Source organism: Salvelinus sp. IW2-2015, linkage group LG8, assembly GCF_002910315.2.
Source record: "Salvelinus sp. IW2-2015 linkage group LG8, ASM291031v2, whole genome shotgun sequence".
NCBI lineage: Eukaryota > Metazoa > Chordata > Actinopteri > Salmoniformes > Salmonidae > Salvelinus > Salvelinus sp. IW2-2015.
Genome location: NC_036848.1, coordinates 41,103,868 through 41,115,414, shown reverse-complemented (window position 1 = coordinate 41,115,414; position 11,547 = coordinate 41,103,868). Strand labels below are relative to the sequence as shown.

At 42.2% G+C, this 11,547-nt stretch overlaps 2 protein-coding genes and 1 long non-coding RNA gene across 3 annotated transcripts in view; 2 read left to right on the top strand and 1 right to left on the bottom strand.

Annotated features, from left to right (window-relative positions):
* The window catches only part of LOC111967943 (serine/threonine-protein kinase LMTK2), a 14,678-nt gene extending 11,471 nt beyond the window's left edge, over positions 1 to 3,207 (top strand). Inside the window, exons 4-7 of the mRNA XM_023993400.2 lie at positions 606 to 786; positions 886 to 1,072; positions 1,165 to 1,398; positions 2,906 to 3,207. Coding sequence (XP_023849168.1) covers positions 606 to 786; positions 886 to 1,072; positions 1,165 to 1,397 — 601 coding nt within the window. The 3' untranslated portion in view covers position 1,398; positions 2,906 to 3,207. The remainder of the gene's footprint in view (positions 1 to 605; positions 787 to 885; positions 1,073 to 1,164; positions 1,399 to 2,905) is intronic.
* Positions 3,208 to 4,582: 1,375 nt separating this feature from the next.
* On the top strand, positions 4,583 to 9,591 carry LOC111967941 (class A basic helix-loop-helix protein 15). The gene is made up of 2 exons (XM_023993399.2): positions 4,583 to 4,915; positions 7,513 to 9,591. Exon 2 carries the CDS (start codon positions 7,558 to 7,560, stop codon positions 8,137 to 8,139), a length of 582 nt encoding a protein of 193 aa, XP_023849167.1. The 5' UTR covers positions 4,583 to 4,915; positions 7,513 to 7,557; the 3' UTR covers positions 8,140 to 9,591.
* Positions 9,592 to 9,595: 4 nt separating this feature from the next.
* On the bottom strand, positions 9,596 to 11,537 carry LOC111967942 (uncharacterized). Its single transcript, XR_002877812.2, has 2 exons — positions 11,175 to 11,537; positions 9,596 to 11,040 (listed from the first exon to the last, which is right to left on the bottom strand). It is a non-coding gene; the product is annotated as an uncharacterized lncRNA (long non-coding RNA).
* Between the last annotated feature and the right edge of the window lie 10 nt (positions 11,538 to 11,547).

Here is an 11,547-nt window from a genome sequence, read left to right as displayed (position 1 = left end):
GTGTGTGTGTGTGTGTGTGTGTGTGTGTGTGTGTGTGTGTGTGTGTGTGTGTCTGTGTCTGTGTCTGTGTGTGTGTGTGCGCGCATGCGTGTAAATGTGAGAGAGAGAGAGAGAGAGAGGGGAGGGGGCAAGAGCGTGTGTATGCATCTCCTGGGCTGTGTGTCTGCCTCTTGCGTTCGTTCGTCATAGCGCTCAGTGAGTCAGCATCTCTTTTTCCTTGCCTGAGTCACTCATTTAACGGTTGCCCGGTGACCGCAGAACGGAAAAAGGTTCCTATTGCGTGCTCGCCTGCGAAGACAGCCACCAATATTTATTCAGGCCCTGCAGTGAGTGGCCAGGAGAAAATAATAGACATACATTCTCCAATGATTGCCTTGGTGCCATGTCATTGTATGGAAAGGAGCCGCTTAGTAATGAGTTTTTGCACTTCCTGTTTTGGAAGGAGATATACTGTCGCTAGCACTCTGGGGCACACAATGTGAAAGGAGACGATGGACGTCTCAGTAGATGTTTATTTATTTGTATAAAATACCAAGTTGTATGTTGAAGAATAACATAAAATTAACTGCATTTTATGTGAAAGAATCATATTTTTCTCCATGCAGGTATGAAGACTTCCAGTGCTGGCTCTCATCAGGTGAGAGGGGCCCCCAGGCCAGCCCCGTCGCCCCCCACCGCAACCCTGTGACCCCCCAGCCCGGCCCTGTGTCATCAGAAGGGGACGAACCTGGACACGGGAGGAAGGTGTCTTTCTTTGATGATGTCACTGTCTATGTGTTTGATCAGGTAACTGCATCTATCATACAGATAATTGGTATTTTACATCAGAGTCATGTTTTTATGCCTACAGTATCAACATCATTTCATTTTGAACACGCTCCATAGGAGAGTCCCACCAGGGAGCTACAAAGTCACTGGCCAGAGACCAACAGCAAAGAGACCAAGGGTCAATCTCCAATACCAATTTACAGACACACACCTGAGACCAATGATCAATCCCCAATCCCGCCCTGCAGCTGTGTCAACCATCTACCTCACATGGCAACCTCAGGGGTCTGCTTAGAGGACAATGGTATGTCTTTATCTCTCTTTCCTGATGGTGATCTCTCTATCTGTCTGATGACATATCTATCTGATGGTGGTTGTGTTTACGCTGCCCTACAGGTCTTGGTTTAGAATGGGAGGATGACTTCTCCTTCTTGGACAGCTCCCACAAAACCAAGATGGCCGATCACCATCTTATAATATCAGAATCCAGTATATCTTCCGCATCCCCCCACCAGACCTCCACATCCTCACACCAGAGGTGGAGTTGTCCATCCACCCATGCCTGCTCACAGTTGAGACCTTCTAGTCTGGTCCTCACCCACGTCACTGATGCTGACCTGGAGCAATGAGGCAAGTGATTGGCTGCACACTTGTTTTTCTGTCACCCAGAGAGCCTTGGGCTCATGGAAAAAATTACTTATCCTCTCTCCCTCTCCCTCTCCCCCCTCATTTCTCTCCACTCCACTCCTCTCCCCTTCCCTTATATGATTCATTATTTAATGGATTTCTAGCTGGAGAGTTTTTTCTTCTTCTCTCCAACAGTTCCAAACCACCTGTCGGTTGGTTACACTGATATCACAAAGCTCTGTGACAGTACATTGTCTGACTCAATAAGCCTGGGCTGTGTAGTAGCTAACAGCACAGCTGGCCACAGTGAAAGCAATAGATATCAGATCTGTGGCTCTGGCTGGAGTTGAAAGCATGTTATCTTCTTCTCAGTCAACATAAAGGCCTATTGTTCAGTCCAGTCAACAGACGTCTAGTTTTACTACTGTCTTATCAATGCCGCCGGTCATGCTCTCGTGCCACATTCAGCCTCAGGCCAAACGAAAGTGAAAAGGCTATTCCATAGGTTTCTAAGACACAGTGACTTCATCATTACACAATGTAGTAAGTGATGTAGTAAATAGATAATATTGATCTGTTTTTATTCTTTTATAATAAGAAAAAGCAAGGTTTGTGTAGACTCTAAACAGAGAGGTGTGATGAAAAGGGAAAGATGAAGGGAAGGGGAGAAGGAAAGGAAATGGAAGACAGAGAGAGGGGGAAAGAAAAGGAGAGGGCCCTTTATTTGTCTAGCTATTTCAAGGGGTGTCCTTGAGTCCATCTGTGGGCTGCGGACGGCTCTATGGCCAGTGTAGGTGGAGGACAAGACAGGATGGCACTCAACTCTGATCCGCATGTTCATGCTTGGATGTCGGCATCCGTGTGCCTGTGTGTTACAGTATTTGGTCCAGCTTGTAAGACCTGAGTTTGCTTGACTTATTTGAATGTATACCCAGTAGTTATTAGTTATCAGAGCCCGTGGGTAAACTAAATACATATGGTTGTCCTGAGGAGAAACTGAACAAACGGAAAGAAATGTTCCACAGAACCTGAAGGGTGGTTTGGTTGATTAGAAGAAACCTGGCAGGACCAGTACTAGTGTTCACACACATATACACATATATGCATACACACACACACACACAACACACACACACACACACACACACACACACACACACAACAACACACACACACACACACACACCCACACACACACACACACACACACACACACAACACACACAACACACACACACCACACACACACACACACAACCAACACACACAACACACACACACACACACACACACACACACACACACACACACACACACAACACACACACACAACACACACCCACAAAATAAACACACACAAAAATAAACACACATACTCAAGGACTTCACCGCTGCACATTTTGCTGTGGGAGCTGCTCACCTGTGTCTGACATTCTCTTTAGATACCGTAGAAATGTTTGTGGAACCATAACACTATATCATACAGAAGTCTGGCTTTCTTGTGTTTTAGCCCAGTATCCACCACTGGGGATGAGGTCTAACAGCGTGTTTGCTGAAGGAGACAATGTGATGGAAGACAAATCTCCAAATAAACAGAAGAACAGAAGAGCTCAACAGTGGGCCTTGCGTTTCACCACTAGTAAACACTACACATACTCCCTTTACATTCTATGGCCCGACTAAGGTCAACTGCAGGGTGATAAACCATCCCTTTTCAGGCTACTGTACCACCAAGAGTCGTTGTTTACCTTTCAGGGCTGTGCCTGTCTCCCAATAAGGATTAGCCTATGACACATTAACAATAACAGAGGGTCTGATGATCAGAACATAGCAATGGTGACCTGATAATCCAACATTGAATAAATGGGTCCCAACAATGGAAATCTCTTGATTCACTCATAAAGTATTTGACAGCCTGCATATTCAAAATGTAAGAACATTTATCAGGTTTTTCATCAGCTAACCACTGTACTGATAAGAGCTTGATGTTGAAAATAAAATAAAATATTTCTACAGTTTTCATTTTATTTGTTTCCCCTTGCCTATTGTGAAGCGTACCTCAGTGATAAGTAAATACCACACACACACACCACACACCACACACACACACACACACACACACACACACACACACACACACACACACACACACACACACACACACACACACACCACACACACACACAACACACACACACACACACACACACACACACACACACACACACACACACACACACACACACAACACAAACAAACACACACACACACACACACACACACACAGACGTGTATCACAAAATTCTGTATTCAAATAGAAAAAGAAAATAGATGAACCAACATAAAAATCTTATAAAATCCCCACTGTGAAAATTGATGAGCAACAATTATTTTTTTTGATTTTTTTTTTTGATGGGCTACTTGGAAGGATTCAGAAAATGAATGGGCGGGTGCAAGGAGTGGACTGATACATGTGGAAAGCCTCCAGTTGATTTTGACCAATGTCAAATAGTTGACCAATGTCGATAGTTTTAGCCCTGTTTATACTTGGTTCTAACATGCGTCATTTGTTGGTCATGTCTGGATAGGATACAGCTTTTGTCAAATTGACCTCAAAGTAGATTTTTGGGGCGTTTTAGCTAACCCATTTCCTAATCTTAACCTGATTCTTCTAACCTGCTACGTTCATTCTCCTAACCTGCTGCATAGGTTCTACTAAACCTGCTACAAAAAGTAAATTGTGACAAAAGCTGTATCCCTTCTAGACAAAACCTAATTTGTCCTGATCTTGTCCAAAATCTAATTGTGCCGACATTTTAAAGACAGGTGTAGACTTTTAAAATACACATTTTGATATGATTGTCATTTAATCTTACTGACCACCTCTGGAGTGGTCTTTCAAATCATTTTCATAATTTGCATACAGGGAGAGACCAGGATATCTGGTCACAATGCGGACACAGTGGATGGACCTAGAGAGATACATTTTACTACCATGTGTAGATCAGAGGAGGCTGGTGGGAGGAGCTATAATGGCTGGAATAGAATAAATGGAATGTGTCAAACATGTAGTTTCCATATATTTGATGTGTTTGATACTGTTCCCAACTACTCCATTCCAGCCATTACAATGAGCCCGTCCTCCTATAGCTCCTCCGACCAGCCTCCTCTGGTGTAGCTGCAAAGGCTTCAATGTGGGCACAATCAGAATGTTGATAAGACCAGGACAAATGAAGCATGTTAGCTTCATAGCCTCAGATGTAAACGAGGCGTTTGGCTACGCACGGGCACAGATGACCACGTCCGGAGTCTGAGCGCACTCCCATTGGCTAAGCGAGCGCAACGTGTACATTACAGCAGCGACAGGTACCTCACATGCGACAGTTATCTTTCATCCTTGGATCAGAACGACAGACGCTTCTTCCACTCAACCGAAACTTTAATTCAGAGGATATTATTGATGTTTCACGGTGAAAACTATTCTTCTACATACACAGGCATCTTACTTTCATTTTTAAAGGTAACTAAAATGTCAATTTGTTGTCTATTCCTTTTTCTCTTTATTGAAATCTAATGAAGTTGTATTAATTTAAGATGTTCACTGTTTTCTCAACTTGATGAAGGCTAACTATTTACTTTATGTAAATGATTGGTGAGCGTGGGAGAAAGAGAGTATGAGAGAGTTACAACATTTATACAGTAGGGGAGACCGGGGAACAAAGTAACAATGCTAATGCTTGGTTAGTGTCTCTACAAGCCTAAGAAGTTTTGTTTAAATCCAATTATTGACAAAGAATGGGTTTCGAGGCCCTAAAGCAAATATACTTGACACCTCTCTTTTTAAAATTTGTATTATTGACTTGTAGAACATTCTCCATGCATCTAAACATACAATCAGGTTCAAAATGATTGGCACTCTTGATAAAGATTAGCAAAAAAAGAATGCATGAATAAATCATACAAATTCTGAGTTACAGTATATTGTATGCAAAAAAAATGAAATGATATTATTTTATACTAATACAATTGCTCATAGAAATACTTTTTTTATGAACAAGTAATATATATTTTTCTAAAAAAAGATTGACACCCATGTTTTCAATACCTCATCTTGCAAGGATGATGGACCTGAGCCTTTTTCTAATATGTTTTATGAGATTGGAGAACACAGTGTGAGGAATTTAAGACCTTTCCTCCATACAGAATCTTTCCAGATCCTTGATATCCTTTGTCTGCCCTTATGGACTGCCCTCTTCAATTCAAACCACAGGTTTGCAATGGGGTTCAAGTCCGGAGACTGAGATGGCAATTGCAAAATGTTGATTTTGTGGTCAATTAATCATTTCTTTGTAGATTTTGATGGGTGCTTGGGGTTATTGTCTTGCTGGAAGATCCACTTGAGGCCAAGTTTCAGCCTCCTGGCAGAGCCAACCAGGTTTTTGGTTAAAATGTCCTGGTACTGGGTTCAGAACTAAGATAATAACTTCAGAAAAAATGGTAAAATGTATACTTTTAAATGCTAATATAAAATAGGCTTTATTATATTGATACACTGAGTTGTTGGTCAATATGACATGCCTTAAAAATGCACTGGAAATATTTGTTGTCAATTTAGGGCTAGATTCAATCAGTTCTGCCTTAACTTGCGATAACTGGCAACTGCATGTTTTTATTTAAGGGATGTCAGAGGTGTAACTGCGTTGGAGCTGTCAAATCAGCAGACAGCTCCCGGCGTAATACCTAACTCAGACATTGCCATTGGATGCGCCAAGTCGCATTAGTAATAATCCCAGCATTGTTGCAAGTTCGAACACTTTTTAATATATGTTGTAATCTACACTTCGATTAGGCTGATATACTTAATAATACTTATTATTTGTTGAATTTGCTGGTGTAGTATAGCAGAACAGCCACTTGCAGTAAAAAACTTTGAGTCCTTGAAAGGCGCTATATAAGTCCCTTGTATTATTATTAGTGTATTCACCTGTTACCATGGTACATGAATAGCATCTGATGAAGCATAACAGTATAGACAGCAGGGGTTCAAACTGTAGAACCCAGTTCCTACATTTGAATATAAAAATGTATTTTATCAAACAAAACTATGCTACATTTTATCTCTGGGACCCTCAGGATGACAAATCAGAGCAAGATTACTGAATGTAAGTACATTATTTACCTTCAGAGGTGAATGTATCAAACCAGTTGCCGTGCTAAGTTTTTTTTGTGCACTCTCCTCAAATAGCATGGTATTTTTTCACTGTAATAGCTACTGTAAATTGGACAGTGCAGTTAGATTAACAAGAATTTAAGCTTTCTGCCCTTATAAGACATGTCTATGTCCTGGAAAGTTTGCTGTTACTTACAACGTCATTCTAGTCACATTGGCGCAGGTTAGCAACAACCGCCCCGGTATAGGGACACCGATCCCGTAGATCCTTAAAGAGGTTTTTTAAATTATGAGATGGCATACACAGGGGAAAATCTCTCTACCAAACGTGTGCTGTTCTTTTCTGGCCCGTTTGTTATAAGAGAGTAACCTTGAGTCGGGTATTATCTGGAGCCTTGGGTAGCCTGCAGCAGGATAAGAGAGGTGGAGATTACACACCCAACATTATGGTGTTTTCACACACTGGCTGATTAGATAGATGCTGTGTTTCTTAAATCTTCATTTAAAACTGCGAATAAAAACAATGATAAAAGGGCCTTACTGTAAAATAACATATAATGCAGGTATTCCTCATCCTCACTCATCAATCTAAGCTTATACGTCAGGATACAGGATGTAAACGGTACAGTAAAATGCTTATGGATCATAAACAGCAGGATTAGTTCCATTAGCTAATTACAATGTAATTACAGTGTAATCAGCATTTATAACTTCATTGGGTTGTCAATTTCTAGTAGTTTTTATGAGTAATAATAAAAACTCAAGTTTAAGCCATGAGATTGGAAGGGGATAAAATGGTGCTCAAAAAGCCGGATATTCCAACTTGAGTGTTTAAACTCAACTGTAACACTGTAGCCTTCAGGGTAAAGGCCCTGCCCCCTGTTTGCTTATTTCTTCCATGACAAGCCCTTTCTATAACCAGTTGTTGTTTTTCTCATCTTTCAAAGCTTTTGGCAGTGTGAGGAAGAGGGGTAACTGAATCAGGCTGAAGGATGAAGTCTAAAGGGAAGGCCGCTAAGTCATCCAGGAAACCCTGGACTGGGCCAGACCCCGAACCAGAGACCAGTGACACCAGTGAACCAGGCTCTAGCGAACAAGAGGGCTCTGAGGCTTCGGTCCGTATCGGAGGCTCCTGGAGGGGGGTCTTGAGGGGCGGGGACCGCGAGCAAGGTAGAGGAGGAGGGGTTGCCACCCACAACCCCCACAGACGCCGACGGTCTCACAACAGCAACAAAGAACGCAACGTCCGGCGGCTGGAGAGCAACGAGCGAGAGCGCCAGCGCATGCACAAACTTAACAACGCTTTCCAGGCCCTCAGAGAGGCCATCCCGCATGTCAAAATGGATAAGAAGCTCTCCAAAATCGAGACGCTGACGCTGGCTGAGAACTACATCAAGTCCCTGACCACCATCATCCTGGGGATGTCCAGCGCCCGCCTGCCCCCCGGGGAGACACCGACAGAGGCTAGCGCTGCCAGACTGCTCCAGTGTTACCAGCAGCACCTGGAGGAGGATGGGGAGGAGAGCTTGTCTCAGTTCCTCACCCAGATTCACAGCTTTAGCCAGGAAAGCTAACAGCTAGCAGGTGCTAACTCAACAGCCGAAGGGTTGGAGCATCCATGCTTGACTTGGGGAGCGAATCTCAACTGACACCCTATCTCCCATATTGTGCACTGCTACTGTACTTATGACCGAAAGTAGTACACTGTATGGGGAAAGGGTGTCATCTGAGATGCAGCCTTATACTCCACCAAGCTAGTGAGCTATAGTGACATACCTGACATCACCATGCACTAAATGGAGCATACAAGAACTTAACTCAGTAACTCTATTAGACAGTGGTGGGAGGTGATTCTTAGCACCATACCCTTGACATTAATTCTAAGAGAACATAATGGTGGAGTATAAGTGAAGACAGACAGAGAGCATCCTCCCACCTGACTGGCTGGCTGAAGCAAAGCACCTGTGGACTTTGTCAGTCTAGACATAGGCCTAGCATGAATAGTGACAGACAGAATACCCAGAGGACCATGATAAAACATATCACTTGGATTCTGACTCTGATTGGTGGTGAGAACCAAGAGTGGACAGACTTCTGACCGACCAACGTCGAAGAACATTTCAGTGCCATTTTATTTAATCTGTTTCATTTCATTGTCTTTTATTTTCTTAAATTTTTCTAACTGCTGATTACTGTAGTTAATTGGTCAAAAATGTAAAATAACTGATTGTCAAAATATAGTTCATTTTCTAACTAAAAACCAGCATACACTGTGGCCCTCGGGGCCACAAGCTGTGTAGATAGGACAGGCCACACCTGCTGTAGATGAAGACTTGTTTTCAACCTTTTTTCAACCAATGTTTGTTTTCCCTGCTGAGCACTGCCTCTGGACACAACAGTCACATACAAGACAAGGATATGCTTACATAGACTGGTCCTACAGACTTTAGTCAAATACTGTACTCTTTAAGTAAGGAAAATAAAACATCATAATTTAAATCAAGTGCGAATCGTTATGACTGTAGATACATATATGTATACTGTATATAGGTGGGAAAAACAGTTTGGAGGGTTGAAGCAGGGAATTGAACCCATGCCTTCGGTGGGGAAGCCGGCAGTTACCACTAGACCCACAGGCTCTGCAGAGATATATATATGTACATGTCAGAATTGATGTGTTGACCAAGTTCTCTATGACCCATCTCCAAACTGCAATGGTATTTTGTAAGTGTATTTACAGATCTGTAAAATGGTCCTTCCAACGGCAGGATAGTGGGTTCGATTCCCGGGATCACGTGTATGTAAAACGTATGCATGCATGACTGTAAATCACTTTGGATAAACGCGTCTGGGTTATTATATAAAAACAGTGGTGTGTGTATAACAGGTGAATTTGATATTGAAGACATATTTATGTTGCTCCTACAATGTGTGTTTGAATTATATTGTAATATCTTTGTAGCCTGAGTTCTGAGTCTTGGATCATGAGAGTTTTGGATCATGAGAATAAAATAAATACAATAATCTTCCTTATCAATAATCACATTTATTGAGAGGACATTGACCATGCACACTATTGGAAGGAAGAAATATACACATCAATAACAGCCTTGTTGGGGTTAGAATAGTACCTGATTATAGTATTTTAATTGACATTATAATCAATAAAAACAATGGAATCATTTTTTAAACGGACAAGTCCTCCTCTAGAACAAACACTTAAAGTTTGGAATGTGAAGGGGTACACCACAGCATGACAAGCATGTGCCGCTCCTTTAGGATGAAGCCTGTACAGTTCTAACAGTAGTAAGTGAAACATTTGTATTAGGAACTGCCATAGGAAGATAAAGTGAGAGTTTTCACAGACATACAGTTTTCTGTACAATCAATTATTTGTAGTTCCAGTATATCAGTGATAGCTATTGGCTTGTGGTTTCCATTTAGAGAAGATCAATTAATGCCCAAATGTGCTAGTTTCAACTTTTGTGGTTTATGGATAACAAAGGACTAATATTTGACCTTTTTATATGCCAACGTACATTAACAAACCTTGAAATATCCCCATTAAAACATTTATACTATACTCATATACAGATTTATAACAAAAATATTTATTTGTTCTTTCCACCAAACCTTTCACGTGTGTTGCCTGTCAGTCATTACTGCTACAATCGTAGAAGGTCAAAAACATGCCAATAATAGCGTTTAGGAGAACTCTTATTTACCTGAGAAATAAACAGTTCAACTTTAAAGCCCCGCAAAGCCATCACTTTCCAAGCAATTCACACCTCGGTCCAGTGTGAACTACACATTGCACATTTTTCATGAAAAGAAGAATATATACTTTCTTTTCGAGTGCTGTCAAAAATACATGGGCATACAAACTCTTCACTGTGGCCATCACAGATACAAACCATTCAGGGGGAAGGCCTAGAACTGTAAAAGCATCATGTGTTATCAAACGTTAATAACAAATTATTCTCGTTAAATAAATCCTTATTGTTTTTGGTGTGACTCCAGTAGAATCTCGACCTGTTGCCAGCAGGTACAAAGTAGTAAGTACTGTAACTTCCTGATACAGACTTTTTATAATAAGTCACAAATAAATGGGCCGACAGTGACGCTTTCTTACCCATCTTAACGTCGCCCCAATCACATTGAATACCCCCCAAAACACATATTATTTTAAAAAGATAAATCAATTACCACCATAACATAAACAACAAAAATCTACTCACATAATACCGTACACACCAAACACACACATAAAAAACATTCAACCAAACAAAAACCATAAATAAAACAAAAAGTTATCTTAAGAGCACAGATTTAAACGTAGACTCATATATGAAGTAGATGCAGAAAGTAAACAGCATAGTGGGTCAATTTCCTTTGTTTTGGTCCCGTACCTACCACTCTCTACCAGCGTGAAGCGAACCGTACCTACCGGTCCAACAGCGTGAAGCGATCCGTACCTACCGCTCTAACAGCGGAAGAGATCCGTACCTACCGCTCTAACAGCGGAAGCGAACCGTACCTACCACTCCTCTACCAAGCGTGAAGCGATCCGTACCTACCGCTTCCAAACACGCCGTGAAGCGGTCCGTACCTACCGCTCCAACAGCGTGAAGCGATCCGTACCTACCGCTCCAACAGCGTGAAGCGATCCGTACCTACCGCTCCAACAGCGTGAAGCGATCCGTACCTACCGCCTCCAACAGCGTGAAGCGATCCGTACCTACCGCTCCAACAGCGTGAAGCGATCCGTACCTACCGCTCCAACAGCGTGAAGCGATCCGTACCTACCGCTCCAACATAGTGAAGCGATCCGTACCTACCGCTCCAACAGCGTGAAGCGATCCGTACCTACCGCTCCAACAGCGTGAAGCGAACCGTACCTACCGCTCCAACAGCGTGAAGCGATCCGTACCTACCGCTCCAACAGCGTGAAGCGATCCGTACTACCGCTCCAACAGCGTGAA

Coding starts and splice junctions, on each gene's coding strand:
- LOC111967941 (XM_023993399.2), top strand. CDS start 7,558: ATGAAGTCTAAAGGGAAGGCCGCTAAGTCATCCAGGAAACCCTGGACT.